Below are 17,143 nucleotides of genomic sequence, written 5' to 3'. Positions count from 1 at the left end.
ACACCACTACCTGCGTGGCCTGGCCTGTGTCCAGAAGTGAAACAAGTTCTCATGAGAACAGCCTTTAAGAATAAAGTTGTTTCATTATGATGGAATTATATAATAGATTGAATGATCAAATGGGAGAGCTACCTCTATGGACAGGATCTATGCAGCACACCGTGGGAAAATTCATTCCCTTCTGCATGAGAGCAGGGTTTCCAGGACTGTAAGGGACAAGATTTGTTCGTTACTCATCTTGATTTTTATTATATCTTATTAAAATTTTTTTTTTTATTTAGCCATTTGTTGTGGTCTTACGATGTGGTTTCTTATTTAGATCCATTAGCAACCCTGCATTGGCTATCTCAGCACAATGTCCCTTTAAATGCCAAAGAGACAATGTCCATCTTCCATAGTCAGAGGTAAAGCAGTGTGCACTTAGCCTGTTAACTGGCAGGATGTCATTTCAATCAGCCATTATCATTGAAACAGGCTCCAGTTAAACTTGGATCGGAGTAAATCTGCATCGAGATTTGACTATCCCCAGGTCTGACTCTGACAGACACGTGCTGTAGCTTTTCAGATAAATCGCATGATGGAGAACAGCTCCCCCTGTTCCTCCTGGCCCCTTCCCAGCCCCCTGATCAGAACAGGGCCCAGGTGATGAACTTAGATTTTTTTTAATAGATGTTGTGTATTTGAATGAGTACAGAAAAGTTCCACTCGTAATGTTCAGAAATTTTTGACCAAAGTTCAGCCAGTCAGAGAAATCTGGGGTTTATATTTGATTAAAAGTGGAATTACTGACGGATATCCACACTGACAGCGTCGATATCTCATTCAAACTGATCCTATTTCACCTGGCCTTAGAACTGTCTTTGTCCACTCTTGTCTTTAGTCATTGATTATAGAGTGACCTCTGCATTACAATCATCTTCTGTAAGCAACAAAGGGAAAGTGATTTTTCAGGGAAGAACCACCTAATGTGATGCAGGTGTCTTCTGGACATAGTAAGTGACAATTAGAAAGTGCTATATCTTTGTTTAATTAAACAGAAGCATAGCATGATTCACCTAAATAAAGACAGAAATATCCATAGAGGACAGAAATATCCAGAGAGGAAAATTTCTGAGAAATCTGAAGGATCTATCTGAGTTGGCATGATGTGTTCTCTCAGGGGACACCTTTCCCATACCATTAATTAAAGAGCATAAAGCCAGAGTTAGACATGAGCAATGCATAAGTTCTTTCCTCCTGCAAAACCTTTAAAGCTTTTTTCCTGTGCTTGGTCTATGTGGTTTGTTTCCATACCAATTTTTTATCCCTTAATTTAGGCAGGATCAGGCCTAATGCCATGAATGGTAAAAAAATAACAGATTAAAATAGATATGCAAGTGTTCCATAGGTTTTTCTTTAGTTTATTCCAGGACCTAACAGGAAAAGCAGAGAGAGGACTCTGTCACACCTAAACAATGAGAAAAAAATAACTGACTCCTACAATTGCTAACAGTCAATATCCAAAAGATTATTTTTCGGTGGGGACATAGACAGATAGAAATACTTAAGGTTTGTAGTGTGGCTTTTCCAAAAATATTAACCACAGCCTTCTCCTATTGGCAGGTGAGCTACTTTATTTTATTCCTTCTTCTGTCTCTTCTTCCCCATCTTATTGTTCTCTGCCACCTACACAGGACTTGTCTTTAAGGGAGACTTATCTGCCTATGAAGTGAATGGTTTATTGGAATAGAAGATCAATTACAAGAAATGTTTAATTCTTGAAAAAAGCTGTTCCTCCTGAAGAATGCCTGGAACAAATGCAATTTTCTGGGGTGCAATCCACATTATTTAGTAGTTTTGTGTGGTACTGTGCAGAGTATACAGGATTATCTGTGTTCAGTAGGTAATTCTTTCCTGGAATGAACCCCACTCACAGAATGATAGCAAGAGGGACTCATTGCCAAGCACCCATTCTGTCAACAAATCAATAATTTCTGGGTTTTAATGACCAACCTTCTTTGCTTGGCAAAGGGTTTATAGTTGCAGATCTCTACTGGATAATGGGACAAAAGTCCACTTCAAAAAGTGGGGCAGTACAGTATAATCCTCATCCCAAAAGGCAGGAAGAGTGAAGTATTCTACTATCATAACAAAGAGGTATCTTCCTTTTCATTGACTAGAAGTGAAGGACACTCGGTTGGGAAAGCTGTTCTTATTTATTAAAAGCTGTGTGAAGGAAACCACCTTGCTTTTCTTCACTAAACAGTCCTTAGCACTAAAAATACCTAAACACAACACTTCCTTTTCTGGGATCTTGTCCTATTAGAAAGTAACATATATAAAGATTCAATTTACTATTTTGTATTTCTTTAGATTAACTAGAAAATGGACATGTAATGACTTCTGCAGTTAAAAGACACCTGAGGGACATGGACAGCAGTAATCACATTGTGGTGACCTATCTCCAATTTTTACCCTTCTCCAGCATTCCAGAGATCCAAGGCTCTCTCTTTTGTCTGTTACTGTCCATGTACCTCAGTACTTTGGTGGGAAACATCGTCATCATCACAATCACTATGGTAGATGCTGCCCTTCACTCTCCCACGTATTTTTTCCTTAAGAACTTTTCCTTCCTGGAGGTTAGCTATGCCACATCCACCATCCCCAAGACGCTAGTGAACTTTCTCACAAAGAGGAAGAACATATCTTTTGGGGCTGTGCCACACAGATGTATGCTTTCTCCCTCCTCGGGATGACAGGATGCTGTTTGCTGGCTGCCGTGGCCTGTGACCGCTATGTGGCCGTGTGCCAGCCTCTGCACTACACGGCCACGATGAGATGGAACACGTGCTTCTTGCTTTCAGCTGTGCCTTGGCTTACCGGGCTCTTGGTGGCCTTAGTGCAGACAACTTTCGTCTTTACCCTTCCATGCTGTGGTCCCAATGGGATCAATCACTTCTTCTGTGACCTGCTGCCTCTGCTTAAGTTGGCTTGCGTGGCCACCTGTAAAAATGAAATCACCACCTACGTAATAGCTGTCCTTTTCATCATGGTCCTCTTCTTATTCATAGTTGTGTCATATATCCAGATTCTCCACACCATCTTCAAGATACCATCAGTGAAGGGCAAGGGAAAAGCATTCTCTACCTGCTTTTCTCACCTAGTCGTGGTCACTCTGTTTTACGGACCTGGCATTGTGACCTACTTGAGACTCAAAGCTTCTTATTCAAGCAGCAGTAGCAAATTGTTTTCTCTTTCTTACACACTGTTGTCTCCAATGATGAACCCCTTGATTTACAGCTTGAGGAACAAAGAGGTGAAACAAGCCTTTTAAAAGTCAAAAATAGAAATACGTAATATGTTTATGAATTATATTAAATGTAGTAGTAGCTTTGATATTGTGTGTACTGCTGGAAGGACAATATGATTTGCCAGCACTTACCCAAAAAGTAATCTCTACCTTCCAGCTTTGAGTCAATCCTCCAGGTAATTCAGCCTTTAAAAAAAAAGGTTGTTTCTCTTCAGATTCTTTCTTATATCATTTTAAGATAGGTTTGGCATCCAGCTCACGTGAATCACCTGCTACTGTATCCTCTATGTCCTGTCCATCAATACAGAAATAGTTCTTTGCTTTGCAGATGTATTTACCTGTGATAAGATGAAATTCACTATATTCTCTGAATATCGTGAAAACATTTCTGTGTAGCTTTTCTAAAAACACACTATGATGAGTGCAAGAAATTATCAGAGAAGGGGACAATGGACCTAATGAGAAGTACTACGCAAATATTTAAGACATTAATCTTCTGGTGAGTTCTGATGAAGAGATTTCCCAGATGAGCTCTTCAACTCTATTTTGTGAAGAAAGTTTATTTGAAAGTTTGAAGGGGTAAGGTTTCTCTTTGCTTCAAATACACAGTTTATCTGTTCTAAACCAGATTTCTGCCATAGAAAGAGGCAACCTATCACTTAGACATCTTCATTGCTGTAGGTTTGTTTTTGAAGTCAAAACAATGAATTTGTACCAACATATGTATATCTTAGGCTTCTGAATTGAAAACAGAAAACAATGTCTCTTTTTGTGTAAAAAAAAAGGTTGACTGTGGAATGACAGAAACTACTTGAGTGTCAAGGAAATGGATGGTCATAGGGAAGCTGATTTGAGACATGAAAGTTTTAAAAGTGAGGCTAAAACTTTAACTTTTTTTCCTTTTTTTTCCTTCTGGTTTTGCTATGTACTCACTTGGAGGAATCATGGGATCCTAGTTTACCTCTTCACTCTTCCCTTTTTCTTTGCTAAGCTAAGACAGTGGATGTGGAATTAGTCATTCAAATGGGAGAAGCATGCAAGGGTGTTTTGCACCAGGAATTGCTAGTTCATTTTGATCCCAATAAGACAGACACAAAGGTTGTGTCAAGGATACAGATTTGTGTCAAGGATCATTTCAAGTGATTTAGTAGAGTTTACACCATAAAGAAGAGGATAATAAAGATAAAATTGCATCACTTCAGATTCTGGGAACCTGTACACTGGGACGCTAGGAGGTATTGAAAAACACCTGAAGGACAATGCAGTCATCAGTCACAGCCAGCATGGAGTCATGCTTGTCAAATCTTCTGACCTTTTAGGACAAGGTAACCCACCTAGTTGACCAAGGGAAGCCAGCTGATGTAATCTTTTTGGATTTCACTAAAGCTTTTGATACGGTTTCTCACAGGATCTTTCCGGGCAAAATGTCCAGCCGACAGCTGGATAAACACATCATATGATAAGTAAGCAATTGGCTCATGGGTGAAGCACAGAGGGTAATAGTGAACGGGGTGACATCAGACTGGTGACCTACCCATAGTGGAGTTCCACAGGGCTCCATCTTAGGCCCAGTGCTGTTCAACACTGTCCTCGTTAGAACAGCTAGGACCAGTTCATCACTGTGTGGGTGTAACATCCACTGTGTATTCTACACCCTCCATGTAATTTCCCAGAAACTGTTAACAATAGACCATTTGCAGCAGCTGCCCAGAGCACACCTGACTCCTCAGGCTACAGTTATGGGTGATGTTAACTCCCCTCCAGGGAGTCATTAGCACCTCCACACCCAGCCGGAGGGGTCATGTCTGCTAATGGGCCACCAAGGATTCCAAAAATATCTCACCCACTGTGGAACTCCCCACCCTGGGGGAAGTACTGGGCATTCCTGCCTGAACTTGAGTGCATATAATATTGGGGTCTTGGGACTTCTGGTACCATTCATTGGATCCAAAGGAGGACCAGAACCTCGACCAGACTGCAACCACCACTCTCGACCGGACTGTGATCACCACTATCGACCAGACTGCGGTCACCACCCTTGACCGGACTGTGACCAGCACTCTCACCAACAGGTTTTTCCCTCTCCTTTTACTTTGGACTCAGGGGGGCCCAACGAACACCGCTCCGTTCGTGCCCCAGGGTGCTGGGGGGTTTGTAGGTTAAAACCAATTGTTCATCTGTATAATTGTATTTATTGTATTATTTTTATTAAATTGTTATTCTGACATAATCTCTTTTGAGTTGAGTTCATTTCCCTTGCCAGTTTACCTTTAAACCAGCACAAACACCTTCATAAACTTGGATGCAGGACTGGAAGGGATACTAATTAAGTTTGCAGATGATACAAAATTGGAAGGAGCTGTTGACTCCCTCTAAGGCAGAAAGGCCCTGCAGAGAGATCTTGGCAAATTAGAGGGCTGGGACTTCACTTGAGGACTTCACAAACCCTATGATGTTTAACAGCAAGTGATCGATTCTGCAGCAGGGATGGGGCAACCCAGGATGCACAGAGAGACTGGGGAATGAGAAAGCAGTGCTGCAGAAAGGGACCTGAGGGTCCTGGTTGATGGCAAGTTCAATACGAGCCAACAGTGCTCTGGCAGCCAGGAGGGCCAACCGTGTGTCCTGGGGGGCATCAGGCCAGGTATCACTGGCTGGTCCAGGGAGGGATTGTCCCACTCTGCTCTGACCTGGGATGGCCTCACCTGCAATATTGGGGCAGTTTTGGGCACCACAATAAAAAAAAGACATCAAGCCATTTGACAGCATCCAAAGGAGGGCATCGAGGATGGGGAAGGGCCTTGAGGGGAAGCCATGTGAGGAGCAGCTGAGGGCACTTGGTCTGTTCAGCTGGAGAAGAGGAGACTGAGGGGAGATGTCATTGCAGTTACAGCTTCCTTGGGAGGGGAAGAGGAGGGCTAGACACTGATCTCTTCTCTGTGAGGACTAGTAACGGGAGCCTAGGGAATGGCCTGAAGTTGTGTCAGGGAAAGTTTAGATTGGATACCAGAAAGAGGTTCTTCACCCAGAGGGTGGTTGGATGCAGGAATAGGCTCCTCAGGGCAGTGGTCACAGCCCAAAGCCTGAGAGAGCTCAAGAAGCATTTAGATGATACTCTCAGACACATGGTCCAACTCTTCAGGATGGTCCTGTGCATGGCCAGGAGCTGGACTCAATCAATAGTTCTTGTGGGTCCCTTCCAACTCAGCATATTCTGTGATTCTGTGATAAAATCTCCCTGAGCCTTTTCCTTTCAAACCCGCAAAACACACCTTTCTCAGTCTTCCCTTGTGCATTTTGTGCACCAGCTCCTCACCATCTTTATGGCCTTCCTCTGCACTCACTCAAGTATAGGAGTATCTTCTTCGTTCTAGGGAGCAGAAAAACAGGACACCATGCTTCAGATGAGATCTCAGAAGTATTGAATAAAAGGAAAGAATCCCTTCACTTGTCATGGTGGCATCACTGCTGCTAGCATGGCCCAGGATACAGCTGCCCTTTTCTGCAAAGGCATTTTGCTCATTCATATTCACTTTGTCCACTTGGATGCCCCCAGATGTTTTTCTGCAAAATTCTCTCCTAACCAGTGAGACCTTAGCCTGTTCCATTGCTATTCTATTTGTGGCTGTCTTCATTACGCAACCTTAATGAGGAAAACACTCTTTTGGGTCTTGGTGGGGACAGCATGGGCTGTTGGATTCACAAATTCATCCAGGTTGTATTTGTTGTTCATCTTCCCTTCTGTGGCCCAAATGAACTCAACAATTTCTTTTGTGATGTTACACAAGTGATTAAGTTAGAATGTACCAACACTTACATATTGGAGTTTATTCTGTTTGTCAACAATGACCTAGTCATCTTTATATGTTTCATTTTTCTGCTGATTTGCTACAATGTCCTACTAATCTGCCTGAAAACACTCGATCTCCAGAGGGGAGAGCAAAGCAGCAACTACCTGCGCTACCCACATCATTATTGTCTTTGTTATGCTTGTACTAGCTATATATATATTTACTGCTGGCCTTTCTACATGTTGCCTCTGGGCAAGGTAGTGGCTGTGTTCCACACCATGGTTTTTCCCCTTATCACCCCCATGATCTACACCCTGAGGAACAGGGAGATGTTCAGTGCCATGAAATGTTTGTTGGTGCACTACTTTCTGGAGAGAAGGAAACAGAAAGGAAATGCATTCATAAAGCACAGAATTACAGTATTCTTTTGTTTTGGAACAGTTTACAGGAGAGATTCATAGGTCTTATCAACGGCCCAGAATATTAGAGATATTTCTTATAGATAAATATTGAATGTCATTGCCTTGCTTTGTCAGGTCTAAATATTTCCAGTGCAGTGAGTATCATCAGATTTTTATAAATAAATAGACATAAATATCTGGGGTGTAAAATAAGTTACTGCAGTACAGTAGGTAGGCAGCCTGTTTGTTCCTTTCTACTAGTGGATAACCAAATCAAAATCAGAGCAAATAAGAACCAGGAAACCTTTTTCTTCCAAGTACTGGGCATTAGTATAAAATGGGAAATCTAATTCTTGTCCCATGTAGTGAGAAAGTTAGGTTTGATTCTTCAGTAGAAATTTCCTTATGTCATGGTTTGAGATAGCCCCAAAATCCAATTCCCTAGTTCCATCCCCCCTCCCACATCTCAACCTAATGTGAGATGGGTTTTTCCAGACGAAACACACCAGACACAAAGTGGGGGGAAGGGAATATATTACAATGACTGTACAAATAAATACCATATCACATTATACACATGATCACAACTATCTCTACCATGACATATAGTATTTACAATGGACCAGATCTCTTCTCCCCTCCAAATAAAAGTCCAGGAGGGAAAGAAGGACAGATCCCTTCCAGTCCTTAAGCAGTAGCTCCTCTTCTGTCCTCCATGCAGCAGTAACTGGGTTGTTGTGGCTGGGATCTCTGTTCAACATACGCAAGGGGGTCTCCAAGCCCCTCGGCTCTCCTTCGGTCCAAGCGAAGGCCTCACCTGTGGACTGCCAGCAGGGACAAGACTCGCATCACCACAGGCATATCACGAAATGCCGGGGCATCTTTGTGAAAGTCCCTTCCTCAGGGGATTCAAATTCCCGTTTGCAGAGCTCCGTGCTCTGTCTCTCAGGCTGCCACCGTGGCAGCAGTGCAAGGGGGGGGAGCCAAGGTCAACTCCCCCCGCATTCCATCTGGCCGTCCCGGTCCAGCTCCGGGACGCCCTGAGCTTCTTAGCTCCTCTCTCTCCGGTGCCGCATGTCTAAAACTTTTCTCCTTAATAGGAGTCCATCTACTCCTCCTTTCTCGGAGGTCTCAAAGGAGTTTGAGGGGCTGGTACAGTCTTACCCCAAACTCTGTCTCTCAGCTCCTGGCTCTCTTTCTCCCGGCTCTGTCTTCCAGGAGTCTTCTCTGCAGTGCTGCATGTTTCTTCTGCTGCTCCTTCAGTTCAGGTCCTTATCTCTGGCTCTCTGCCACCGTTTCTCTGGTCAGTGCCTGCTGCTGTTCTGCACCCATGGAGAAAACATTCTCCCGGCATAACTACAGGCACCTAGCCCAGCTTTATGCTGTTCCAGGTCCCTGCAGCCCCCCAGCCAGGGGCTGGGAGGGGGCCAGAGGCCCCAAGGGGCTTAGAGCCCCTTCCTCGTGGCTCTACAACATGGCCACCACTTCTACAACAACCAAAACTACAACTCATCTCTTCCGGTCAGTTTGTGAGATGTTGACATTTCTGCAGGAGCGCCCATTGGGTAGAATTTCAAAACTTCCAGAGGTTTCCACCCCTTGGGGTCTACCACTTTTCAGCCTCTGGGGAAAATCAAAGTCCAAACCACTACACCTTATAATAAACTTACTAACGATAAAGTAAGGACAGGCAGCAGATTTTAAAGATCTTTGAAAATCATATCTTGACTAATACCTGAATTGCACTCTTGGGACATGAGTGGAAAAGAGACAAGGAAAGGAAAATGGATCTGCCTGAGGCCACAGTCCCATGGAGAGCTCAGCCCTGCACTTGGCCACTAGAGCTGTTCCACAGCTCATGGGCCCCCCCAGAGTGGCAGCAGAGCCTCTCTGCTCTCCATAGCAGGGCCTGCCCTGGACACAAAGGTGTAAGGCCAGGGATGGGGAGGCCCAGGATGAGGGACTATGGGGATCCTGTTTCTCCAGTGAATGGGGCCTTCCATGAGGGCAGCACGCACCAGAGTGGTGCCCGAGCTGAGCGCAGCACTGGGCTGCATCCGGACCTTCAACCTGCCCAGGGAGTCCTGGAGCCCCAGGATGGAATGTTGCCAGTAGAAGGCATAGCCCATTCCTGGGGAGCTTTGTCAGCGAACAATTATATTGAAGCAATTCTATTAAAGCTAGCAAAACAGTTATTAAGAGATTAGATCTTATTAGAGATCGATGTTACTCACTCCTACCAACAACCGTGGGCAAATCTATTTTGCTCAGCCTTGAGGAGTGACCTTGAGGGGCTTCCCCACTCAAAGGAAGGATCTTCAAACACCTTAGGGAGGTATGCTAGAAGTCCTTGGTATGCAAAAGTGGGACTGGACTTTTATTGTATAAAGTGATTGACTATCAGTCATATACATCTTTAGATTATGTGTTTTCAGGCTTACTCAGTAATTTTACTTAACTGTCCTAATTAATTTTTTTAAGTACTCTTATTTTCCACCCTGTGATACCCCACTATAGCCAGCATTTAGTAAGGTTTTATCATAAGCTTCTATAGTGGGAATGCAGCTCGGGAAAATTACTGAAACTTTGAGTTTTGTTAAAAAAACTATAATCAACCTTGATATGCTTCAATGATCTCAGACCTGGGGAAGAGAGATAGTGCTGAAATGGGACACAAGAAATACAGAATTTATGTACCAAAAGGACATAAATTTTGCAGAACCCTGAGACAAAGAAGGAACTAACAAAGACAATTTGGCAATTGTACTGAAACCCTGTCTATCTGGGAGAAATAATGAAAGCACCTAAAACATGGACTAATAGCATGAGAAGCAAGAAATCAATAACTAAGATAGAATACTAATTAATGAACTGAATGATGCCATTTATAGCCCATGAACATTAATTTCTTTGTTTGATAAAATGTGTAAATTGTGAAAAGTTTTGAACTTGCACGCGCATCTTTAGAGGAGTGATCCCCCATGAAATAAAGTATTACCTGCTTCCTAGTACTAAAAATAGTATTTGAGAGTTTGATTTATCCTGCCTGACATTTTGGGCTCCAGTAGTGGGTCTGGTAGTTTGGCCAAGCTGGTCTCAGCATTCTTCAACACTAAAAACAGCAGACCCTCCTTGCTCACTCCTATCAGTGATCAGCAGACCATCCTTGCTCAAGCCATCACTGACAAGTCATAAACAAGACACAGCTGGAGCTGCTATATCCCTGCTTAGGCAGAGCATCCAGCTCCAGCTGGCACAGCTGCCCTGAGCAACACTTGACTGGCACTCCGTCACTTTACACTAGAAAAGCCCTGTTCCCAGATTTTAATGGGAGGGACTTCTAACAGCCCCGTCTTGGAGTGTGTGGGGGGGTTCCTCCCTTGAGTGGGGACAGCCATCAAGGTTACTCCTTGAGCCTGAGAGAAAGCGATTTGCCCATGGCCCTTGGCAGGGGTACCATCAATCTCTACTTAATATTTGTTTTCTTAGCTTTAATATAATTGCTTCAACACTGCTTCCAAATACTGCACTATGTTTGTAGCTATAATTATCTACAACATGGAATAAATAATTCTGATTACAGTATTTTAGTATTTATTATTTTATTATTTTAATAACATTTATTATAACATTACTATCTATTGCTGAAGATATATAACATGTAACAATGTATAATAAAGTATTACTTCTCTATATATTTCCATATTATATTTCTATATATATTTCTATATTTCTATATTATATTTCTGTATATATTTCTATATTTCTATATATATTTCTATATATATATTCTATATTTCTATATATATTTCTCTATATATATATTCTATATTTCTATATATATTTCTATATTTCTAATAATATTTCTATATTACTGTAACTATCATCTACTTAGCTAAATCATTCACTCAGGTCTGAGAAGGCGTATCGAAAACAAGGATGCCTTGGCTAATAAACGCAGTGCTAGTCTTCCGTTCTGCTTGAGCCAGGGCCATAATCCAACGCCATCATTGCCAGAGTGCCCTGAATGCTTGTCTGACGTGAATCTCTGGGGCGTGGAAACCCTCCTCTTCTTCTCTGAAGGGCGGTAGTCTGTGTGCTGCACAATCTCTACTTAATATTTGTTTTCTTAGCTTTAATATAATTGCTTCAACACTGCTTCCAAATACTGCACTATGTTTCTAGCTATAATTATCTACAACGTGGAATAAATAACTCTGCTTAAAGTATTTTAGTATTTACTATTTTATTATTTTAATAATATTTATTATACTATTTCTATCTATTGCTGAAGATATATAACATGAAATAATGTATTGTAAAATATTACTTCTATATTATATTTCTATATATATTTCTATATTTCTATATATATTTCTATATATATATTCTATATTTCTATATATATTTCTCTATATATATATTCTATATTTCTATATATATTTCTATATTTCTAATAATATTTCTATATTACTGTAACTATCATCTACTTAGCTAAATCATTCACTCAGGTCTGAGAAGGCGTATCGAAAACAAGGATGCCTTGGCTAATAAACGCAGTGCTAGTCTTCCGTTCTGCTTGAGCCAGGGCCATAATCCAACGCCATCATTGCCAGAGTGCCCTGAATGCTTGTCTGACATGAATCTCTGGGGCGTGGAAACCCTCCTCTTCTTCTCTGAAGGGCGGTAGTCTGTGTGCTGCCCAAACTGGCTGTGGCAATCACAGCCCCGCCATGTTGATCTTCTCTGCTCTCTCTGCCTCTGTCGGGTTTGCTCCCGAGCAGCCCGGAGCATGAGAGCCTGCTTGGAGCTGGCTTTGGAGGGCCCTGGAACTGCAGTATTCACTAAGACTTGGTCACAACGTGCAGGACTTGTTCTCTCCCTCTTTCTCTTCCGCAGTGAGCGGTCACAGTCTGTGTACTGCACAAACCGGCTGCCAAGGTTGTAAGTTCCCCGCACAGATCTGCTTGGCTCCCTCTGCCTCAGCAAGGTTTGCTCCTGAGCAGCCCTGGGAGCGGGAGCCCACCGGCAGATCCTCTTGGAAGGCCTTGCAGCTGTGCTATCCCTAGGACCACGGTCACGACTTGGAGGACCAGTTCTTCTCTCTGAAGCGTCCTCATAGTCTGTGGTGTCCCCAGAGCAGCTGCGGAGATCCCTGCCCCACAGAGGGAATCTGCTCCGGGACCGCTCCCTGCCAGTGTCCTTCATGCCCTGCCAAGAGAGCTGTGGAGAGTTCCTGCCCTTTTCTCCTGAAAGGATCAGAGCAGTGGGGAACCCCTACAAGTTCTGGGACAGGACAGTTTGGGGCCTCCAAAAGGCTCTTTTGGAGGGCTACTAAGACCAAAAGGCCAGAGGCGCACAAAAGGGATGGATCCAGGTGGGATGCTTTGAGAGGGAGCAGCGTTGTGGCTGTGAAGAAAGGTGCGGTGTGTGAGGGGCAAAAGAGAAATGCTGAGATCCCAGAAAGAAATCCACTCTTCCTCTGATGCCCTGACCCATGACCCCAAAGTTACCTTAGTCCTACCAGTCAGAGCCTGTGGTCCAACAGAGCCCGCCTGCTTGCTGCTGGCCACACACTGACTGAGGAAGGAAGGGGCATGTGATGGTGCCAGTGAGGAAGAAGCCCTTTCTCCAATTCTCAGATCAGAGCATCTGGAGAAAAACAAAAGAGGGATCTCAGTTTAGAGCTGTTGTTGCAACCTCCTCTGGGGTTCAGTCATTTTCTCAGAGAGGCTTCTATGACAGAGAGAAGACTTAACCAAGGACACTAATGGGAAACTCAGCTAGGGTCTTCCCACCAAGTTTGCCTCTGTCCCAACAAAAACCTCATCTCTATACCTCCCACAGCCTCCATTTCCTAAATTCACAGACTTGTTTGGGTTGCAAGGGACCTTTAACTTTATCTTGTTCCACCCCGCTGTGGTGGGCAGGAACACCCTCCACTATTCCAAGGTTTCTCCAAGCCCTGTCCAACCTGGCCTTGAACACTTCCAGGGATGGGGCACCCACAGATGCTGTGGCAACCTGTACCAGTGTCTCAGCACCCTTACAGCAAAGAATTCCTTCCCAATATCTAATGTAAACCTGCCCTCTGTTAGCTGAAAACTGATAGCCTTCATCCTGTCACTACATTCCCTGACAAATGGTGCCTCCCCATCTTTCCTGGAGGTCCTCTTTAAGTCCTCTTATCTACAAGAGTCAACATCAGAGACCAGGCAAGTAGCAGATTCCATCCGGGCCGCAGCCTGAAGCCCAGTAAAGGACAGACACGGAGTAGTTCAGATTTGACAGCACTGAATGATGCAGGTAGTAATTTCATTTGATGAGAAAAACACTCCGGAAGGTGAGAAGCACAACTGCAAATGAGGCAAAGGAAATGTATTCTGAACCTATTTGAATCCTGGTTATTACCTGGCATAGAACAGCAGGTAGGCTTGCTGCCTGAGAACTGTGTCAATGGAACACAGCTGCACAGATTCATCGTCCATCCGGTACCACAATCCATTGCTGGCCTGTAAAAAAAAGGCAAGGATCTCTCCATGGTTTCTCTCCAAAAACACAGGTAGGAAACTGCCAAACCGAGAGCATGTCAAAACAAATGCAGTCCAACCACTAAGGAGGCCTTCTGCCCCAAAACTTTGGCTGTCAGTAACACTGACAGGAAAGTTTCTCTTCCCCAGCACACATTTTTCCCCATTGGGAAGGAAGTTGCTCTTTTACCTTTGTGTAGCAGAAATAGTGTCCTCCATGACAGCTGACACCACTGTGCACCAGGACAGCATATAAGGAGTAGAGGAGTGCTTCTCCATCTGCCTGAGACATGTATGGGCGAAGATCCAAGTACTCCGGATACTCTACAACCTATGGAGAGACCAAGAGGGCTCAGAAATGACCCTGGTCTGTGACATGAAATAGCCTACCAAGGGCAGGGGCCAGTCCAGGGGTATCAATACATCTCTGGGGCTCATGAGCACTTGGTTTTCCATAAAGCAACATAACATCGTTTGGGTGGCAGGAAACCCTTCTCAGTCAAAGCAGCCCTATCAGAGCACAGTGCTTGCCTGTCTTCCCACAGGAACTTTCCACTCCCCAGAAGGGACCCCAAAAAACCCAACACAAGCAGCTTGTGACAAGCATACTGCTTTAGGAAATCTGCTTCTTGAAGAGAAAGCTGCACACCAATAGTGTACACACCTTGCTGATCTTGCCACCAGTGAAGCAGTCAAACCTCTTCAGACACACAGTGAGAACCTTGGGTGCACAGTGGACAGTGAACCTCTTAGTGGCGGCAACATTCTTCTCACACCTTGAAACCAAGCACAGAGCACAGCGCTGAAATGCACCCTATCTTCCACCAAGGCAGTCAGACAACCTTTCTTGTCTCGTGCATCCTTATGCTATTTTAAGGCAATTCGGTGCCATATTTAAAACAAACAAACAAACAAACAAACAAAGAAAAAACCCCAACCCCCCTCCCCCAAAAAACCAGACAAACAAAACTGTGTCTCATCAGTGTGCAGTAAACTTCCACGAGAAGATGACTTCTGCTCAATGACTTGTAGCCCCCTCACACAGAGTCTCGTGTTAATATGTTGTTAGTAATCATCTTACTTGCTACATTTAAAGCAGTTTTCCCCATCCAGGTGCTCAGGCGTTACAAAGTCCTCCAGAGCTGCAGTGAGGGATGAGGCTGCCTGGAGAATTGAGAAATTGGTGCACTGAGCTACAGCAAATGCCCTGGCCCAAACATTTTCCAGGAGCTGACAAGAAAACCCCTGTAGCTGATGCTGAGGAGACCCGCCATGAATCTGCAAGCTGTATCCAGAAGGAGCCAGAAAGAGAGTGTGGTGCTGAACATTTCCCCTGTCCCAGAGGTTCTCAGGGGCAATCAAGAGCTCCCTCTCTGTATCACCTGCCATTGAGCTACTGATGTTATGTAGGGTCATCAGTAGTGAAAACAATCCAACCCATCAGCCTGGAAGCCAGACAGGTGTTGAAGGAGGGCAAAGGAAAGAAGGAGGAGGCTATGTCAAGGGTGCAGAGCGCATTATGGCTGCTTGTCCAGCTTCAAGCCAGCACCTACAGAGAGACCAGTGCCATGGCCTCTGCAGGAGGACAACATCCCTTCCCCTTCCCATCCACGACCAAGACCTCTTGTGTTCACAGTATATGCTTTCAGGACAAATGTGTGGACTCTGAAAAGCCTCGCCATGTCTTGAAGCACAACTGCAAAACCTCTTACTTTGATATCCAAGGGGACATCCAGGAAGGCCTCATAGGAATCAGAAATGGCTTTGCAGCTGAAGCAGATGACTGGAAGGAAAAATCAAAATGCCGAGCAATGGTGAGCTGAACGATGGTACTGCTTTGTGTCCATTGTACCTGTCCTGCTAGTCCCAGGGCCAGCTGTTGGGCACAGGCAGACAGAAGGGCACAGGCAGTGCCAAGGAGAGCAGCTGTTGTAGAAACATACCTCTGGATCTCAGAAAGCCTCCAAATATTTGATGGACAATGGTAGTAGATTGAGATGATATGTCCAAACTGGAAACAAGTCGTAAGACAGAGCATTACTTCCTCCAAGCCCCGGCTGTAGGTTTTCCTTGATGAGGCCACATCAAGGAGTCCAAAGGGCTCAGAACTTTGTAAAGGTAACTTGCTTGTGCTTACTCGTCGCTTGCACTCAGACAAGCTCTCTGCATGGCATTGACAGTACAGCATAAGAAGTCATGGGCATCTTCCTCCCTGCCAAGCTGAAAATGTTCTCCTATGACTAAGAAACAGGAAGTTAGTAGTTGTCTCCTACGGGAAGGGAAGAAAACCTGTCAAAGAACCTGAAATCACATACATCTGAAAGCCCTGAGAACAGCCCAAGGCAGGATGGCACTGACTGAACGCAGGACCTTGTTAACATGCGCTTCCATGATGCACATCATGCAGAAGCCTTGTTGGCGACCTGAGGAGGGAGGGAGAGAAGGTCCTCTGGTTAGCAAAATATCCCTAGTGGTGGAATACTCCTCTTCTTCCACTCCCACTCCTGTGCAATATGCCACTCCTCCCAGTGTTTCAACAAGCACGGGACGTTTTAGTGCATAGAAAATGTTCTTCAGAGGAATGCTAAACTGAGGTTTTAACTTGCAGGAATAGAGACCCAGAGCTAGAAAGATGTGCCTTCATGAAGAATAAGACAGCTGGATAGGACAGGTGGCTCCTGAGTGTACAAAGAACACAAGTTCTGGGGCTGACAAAGGGCTGCTTTTCTCCTAAATCAAATTTCAGGTTCTGGGAATCCTTGGGATTTGATGAACAGATTCACAGGGAGATGTCCCTAAGAGTACTCACAGGCCTGGCTGTGCTCCCGGGAGAGCAGATAGTTGGCCAGCGGCGGGGTGTATGTCAGGCATTGCAGGACAGCATTAAGGAAGCATGTGTTGCCCACATTGAGGAGTCCTGCTCCAGCACTCTGTCTTTGCTGCCAGACCATGCAAATCTTCTCTGGGGGAAAGAGGATCCTTTGTGGCGGAGTCATTCCCTCGGCAATGACTGCAGGGAAATTCCATTTGAAAAGAGATGAAATGAGGCACAAAGGCATATTTAAACAGTGAGGTCTCTACAGGAACACTCAGGACCATCTGCTTCAACTGCCAACCCAACAACATCAGGGG

At 44.4% G+C, this 17,143-nt stretch overlaps 1 protein-coding gene and 2 long non-coding RNA genes across 4 annotated transcripts in view; 2 read left to right on the top strand and 1 right to left on the bottom strand.

Annotated features, from left to right (window-relative positions):
• LOC135405804 (uncharacterized) overlaps positions 1-17,143 on the bottom strand; it is a 369,333-nt gene that overhangs the window by 29,779 nt on the left and 322,411 nt on the right. The gene's annotated exons all lie outside the window — the stretch shown is intronic.
• The window catches only part of LOC135405816 (uncharacterized), a 147,174-nt gene that overhangs the window by 88,807 nt on the left and 41,224 nt on the right, over positions 1-17,143 (top strand). The window lies entirely within an intron of this gene.
• On the top strand, positions 2,277-3,313 carry LOC135405954 (olfactory receptor 10A4-like). The gene is given in 2 exon segments (XM_064640467.1): positions 2,277-2,688; positions 2,691-3,313. Coding segments are annotated over 2 exon segments (936 nt in total). The 5' UTR covers positions 2,277-2,375.

Source organism: Pseudopipra pipra, chromosome W (genome assembly GCF_036250125.1).
Source record: "Pseudopipra pipra isolate bDixPip1 chromosome W, bDixPip1.hap1, whole genome shotgun sequence".
Lineage (NCBI taxonomy): Eukaryota > Metazoa > Chordata > Aves > Passeriformes > Pipridae > Pseudopipra > Pseudopipra pipra.
Note: the sequence above shows the minus strand (reverse complement) of the source record. Positions and strands in the feature narration are given on the sequence as shown.